Here is a 4,863-nt window from a genome sequence, read left to right on the forward strand (position 1 = left end):
ATAATAGATTAGAAATCAACAGGATAACATATGATCAAATGAATCAAAGAGATGAACTTTTTCAAGAGGTTTTTGGTGGTTTTTCTCCAAGATAAAAGAAGATCTCTTCCTCCTTTTACAAAAAGTACTTAAACTTAGGTTTAGAAAGTGTAAAACGTTAAGACAAATGACCAAAAGGTCCCTGGAAAATCATAAGTTTTGACTGAGTAAATGACGCGCAGAGACTTCGTGGTGTCGTTCCGGGAAGTCGCTCTGGTTTGGGAGCGACCTCAGGTGGTCGCTCTAAGAGGTCGCTCCAGGCCTATTTTTTTTCCTCCAAAGTGATGAAAAGGCGAGTGACGTAGGTGGGTCGCTCTGGAGGTCGCTCTGGGTTGGGAGCTACCTTATGGTGTCGCTCTGGAAAGTCACTCTGCGATGCTCGACCATGATGGATATGCCTCTAGTAAATTGATCATAACTCCTTCATTACATCTCCAAATGACTTGAAACCACGTCCACTAGAAAGCTAACTCAATTTTCTGTATTTCCACAAAATCTTAGCAACATAAAATTTCTCTAAGGCCTCCATCCATGCTCATCTTTCACCCCTTTTTGGATCACAATGCTTCCAAACATCTCAAATCACTCCATGACACACTCCAACACCTAATAAGGACAATGAATGCAATATGGACTCTAAAAATGTCTAATTCTTAATCTTTATGATCAAAATGTACAAGAATTAATGGCTACAATCATGTAATTATACAAGATATCACATAGGAAACAACAAATGATTGGATTTATTATCATCCAAACATGAGAAGTCATTTTATTTTTATTTTTAAATCAAAGTTCTGCAACTGATCAATGCTACAAATTGCCATATTTATTTTCCAGAAATGTAGGGTTTGAAAGAGTTACATATGAAAATACATTTTATCAATAAATTAGATTGTCTGCGTATATATTGTTCCCGAGTGTTAGTGATACTTGTGTCGTGTCTAAATAAAGCCATAAGTGATGGATAATGTATCTAGGAATCCGTAACAATTTGTATTTTTTTGGAAAAACTGTAACAACTTGCGGTTATAATTAACTAACTAATATACATCTATTAGCAATTGGCCTTAATCTCATTCCCACATGAGCACCTATATGCCATTTTCACGTTTCTCAGTGGTAAGATGATCGTCTAGTTTTTCTTTTGTCCTATAACCATAATAAACCAAAATTTCTCGCTTTCAAAAAATATGTTCAATGGTTACCTGAAAGAAAAGTGTTAAAATACTTACATTCATATTTTAAATCGAATTATAGATCTGATATCTTAAATCTATATTCCCAACCAAATCTGTTTTCCTAAGGATAAGCCACTGAAAAGAAAACAAATTTGTTAATAGTTCATCTTTTGTTTTGTTTGTCAAAGAAAGAAAAAGGGATAATCTACCCCAAAAAGAAATTATATAATAAAATTTGCGATACTGATTATTACTTTGACAATGCTTTAGAAAATTTAATCTGGATAAAAGTAGCTACAAACCTATACCGATTCTTTTGCCAACTCGAAACCTGAAAATGATTAAAAATGAGAAACTATGGAGAGAGAGAGAGAGAGAGAGAGAGAGAGAGAGAGAGAGAGAATTGATTTATTGAAAGTTTAACCAGTTTGAATCGTGTGCTTGACAAAAATTTAGGGTTTTAAAATTTTATCGTAAAAAAAATTAGAGAGCTTTGTTTTTGTTATTTAATTATTTTTAGATATAAACTAAATGTCAAAAAAAAAATGATTGGTTGAGTGGCTTATGCTTTAGTATATAAGAAATTAAAACGATTAACAATTACAACCGTTTTTTTCTTATCGAGGTTCTATTCGTTTCGCGCATTAATTTGATCTTTAATGTAGTTTTCAAACGTTGACAAAAAATGTAGTTTTCAAGCATTTTGTTATTTTCTGTATATATAAGAACACTGACAGTGGAAGCCACATATGCAACACATGGGAGTGTTCATGAATTTTACAATCATAAAAGATACAAACTCTGCTTTTCCTCTTCTTATTCTTCTTACATTTTAAACCAACATTTCCGGTTTAAGAGAAACCAGAAAATGATTTATGAATTCCGGTTTAGCTTGAGAGTCCTTCATTTGTTACGTACACAGCCCATGCTTCCTACCATTCCAAAATGTCAGCTAAGAGTGAGTGACCATAACAAGAACCAAAGCTTACAAGTTGAACCAATCTCGGTTCTTGCTCGGTTTAAGTTACCTGAAGAATGGAGAATACTCTGCTCGCGACCGACTTCTGAACAGGTGAAGTTCCTCCTCTCTGTTGAAGTTTATCTGGATGTAAACAAAGCCGAGCTTTTTGGTAAGCTTTCTTAACTTGTGATCCATCTCGAAGATTTTCCAAAGGAATCTCGTGCCAGTTGCTATCTGACCATAGAACCTGAATGAAAAATTCCCGGTTTGGTTAGAATCAGTGACCGGTTTACTTGGTCTGAGACAAATTAACCAATTAAAACTCTGACTTACATGATGTAGAGTTGAGAGGAGGAGTCTAATGTTGGTCTCTTTTCCGGTTAACCAGATTCTTATCTCTTCATCTTTCATCTCCATCTCCATCTGCAATCATTCAACTCTCACATGATCAGATTCTTACTTAACTGAGAACATTAAGTTACTGGTTTTGTCGGATTTTTTTTTTAAATTACAACTAACCAACCTCTTCTTCTGATTTGGCTTCTTCACTTCTTGAATCCATTAAGTCTTCTTCTTGGGCTTGCTTTGCTTCTGGCCGTTGAGATCTCTCTTTAGCCCAAGCTATTGCTTCATCCATGTCGTTCGAATCCGAGTTTCCTCGATCAAAACGATCTGAGTTTATTTCAATCACGTAAGAGCTCATCTCGTCTTCTTCTTCTTCTACCTCCTCGACGTTACAGTCTCCTTTCGTCCTCTGTTTCGTCTCAGTGTCTTCTTCTTCGTAGACGAAAGAAGAAACAGGGGAAGACGCCGGAGAACTCGGTCCGAAATCATCAATTCTCCTGAAGGAGCTAGGATCTAAGCCCATGGTCTCCGGCGAGGATCTTCTCGATAAGCTGAAGTATGGTTTTCTGTAGTAAAAATCTGATCTTTCGTGGCCGGAGAACGAATCTCCGGATGTTGGAAACACCGGGAAACTCTGTTTCTTAGATTCCCGCTTATGACTTCTCGACGGGACGTTTAACGGTCTAACAAAAAAAGAAACAGAGCATGCCGAAATTACGGAGCTATCCTCAGAAACTAAACAGAAGTGGATGGTAGAATAGTATTTTTTTCTACCTGAGTCTAGAAGTAAAAGAAGAAAACCCCGCGTCATCGCCGGACGTCGCCGCCGGTGGCGGATAGTGAGGACTCACCTCCTCGGACGTGAGCACCGACGAGGAATTCGACCTAGATTTCGGAATCGCCGGCGTGCTTTGCTTCTTAGCCGCCCCACCGCGACCGCCGAAGATGCCGTCGTAAAATTCATCTACGCCGGAGGGGATCCTAAACGCCGTTAAGTTTCTGCCGTGAGATTTAGAAGACGGAAGTGAGCCGCCGGAGGAAATTCCAGGGGACAGGAAAACCTCGTCGTAGAAACAGTCGGAACGGGAGAAGTCGCCGGAGAATTTTCGGGTGAGGACGCTACGCGGCGGACCGCCGAAGACGTCGGCGAAATCTTCCGCGTCGATTCGAGCGTCCATGGATCGTCGAGCAACGGAGAAGAATGAATCAACGTTTAAACCCATCTTCTTACGCCATGATTCGTCCATTTCGCCGGCGAAGTCTTTTTTTCTCCGGTCACTCGAACTTCTTAAGACAAGAGACTATGGGAGTGAAGAGAGAATGTTTGTGTATATATAGTAGGCAACGGGGAAAATATATTTTTTTAGCAAAAAAAAAAAAAAAAAAAAAAAAAACGGGGAATATATATTTTAATTATGGATTTGATTCGTTTTCAATTCTCTTTTTTCCCTGTCCGAGAATTTTTTTATTTTTGTCTGAGAAGATTTTAGTTACACTAAATTTAACCATATAGTGTAGTCCGACGTATTAAATGTAGCATAACATTATACTAGATTTTTATCCACGCTTTGAAAGCGCATAATATTTTATGATAACAAATTCTACAAATAACTTAATAAATATTTTGTTAATTTGTAAGAATTTTTTGTGTGTAAAATATTTTTGCATTTAAATCAGTGTTTTTAAATTCGATCCGAACCCGCGGTCAAGTCGATTAATTCGGTGATTCGATAATTCGATTTAGATTTTTAAAAATATTCATATTAAAGAAATCACTAAAACTCGAGACTAACATATTGAACCGATGGATGACTGATATATAATTTGATTTGATTTAAATTATTATAGTTTCATAATTTGTCACTTTTTAATCCAATTTTTAAAGTTTATTGTTTTACAATTTTATGAAATTATGATTTTTCTACTAAATTTTGATAGAGAAAATGATAGATATCAAATAATTAAGAACTATAAATATGTCTTGAACATATTAATCTTTTTTATATAGCTTATTAATTATAATCGGTTTAAATTTGTTGTTAACAATTAGTGTTAAGTATTTTTCTTTAGATAACATATATTTTAAACATTTTTAATAACTATTTTTGTTATTATATTTATTGTTCAATGTATAAATTTATATATTTTTTATGGTATGGATATTATTGAGTTATTATGTTACCTAAATAATATAGGGTTTTTTGCAGAATTGACCTATAACTTAAAGTCAAACACAAAACTAACCTCCTTTTTTTTTGAAAATTGGTTTTGCCCTATTCACCCCACAAGTTCATATAATTTACGAAAATGCCATCAATTTTTTTTTTCTTTTTTTTT

The 4,863-nt window shown here is 35.3% G+C and overlaps 1 protein-coding gene across 1 annotated transcript; it reads right to left on the reverse strand.

The window, feature by feature from the left end:
- Nucleotides 1–1,908: 1,908 nt before the first annotated feature.
- Nucleotides 1,909–3,841, reverse strand: LOC106321094 (auxilin-related protein 2-like). The gene is made up of 5 exons (XM_013759409.1): nucleotides 3,301–3,841; nucleotides 2,705–3,209; nucleotides 2,515–2,604; nucleotides 2,249–2,428; nucleotides 1,909–2,152 (listed from the first exon to the last, which is right to left on the reverse strand). Exons 1-5 carry the CDS (start codon nucleotides 3,771–3,773, stop codon nucleotides 2,108–2,110), a joined length of 1,293 nt encoding a protein of 430 aa, XP_013614863.1. The 5' UTR covers nucleotides 3,774–3,841; the 3' UTR covers nucleotides 1,909–2,107.
- Between the last annotated feature and the right edge of the window lie 1,022 nt (nucleotides 3,842–4,863).

The sequence above is a fragment of the Brassica oleracea genome, unplaced genomic scaffold (genome assembly GCF_000695525.1).
Source record: "Brassica oleracea var. oleracea cultivar TO1000 unplaced genomic scaffold, BOL UnpScaffold01217, whole genome shotgun sequence".
NCBI classification, from domain to species: Eukaryota; Viridiplantae; Streptophyta; class Magnoliopsida; order Brassicales; family Brassicaceae; genus Brassica; species Brassica oleracea.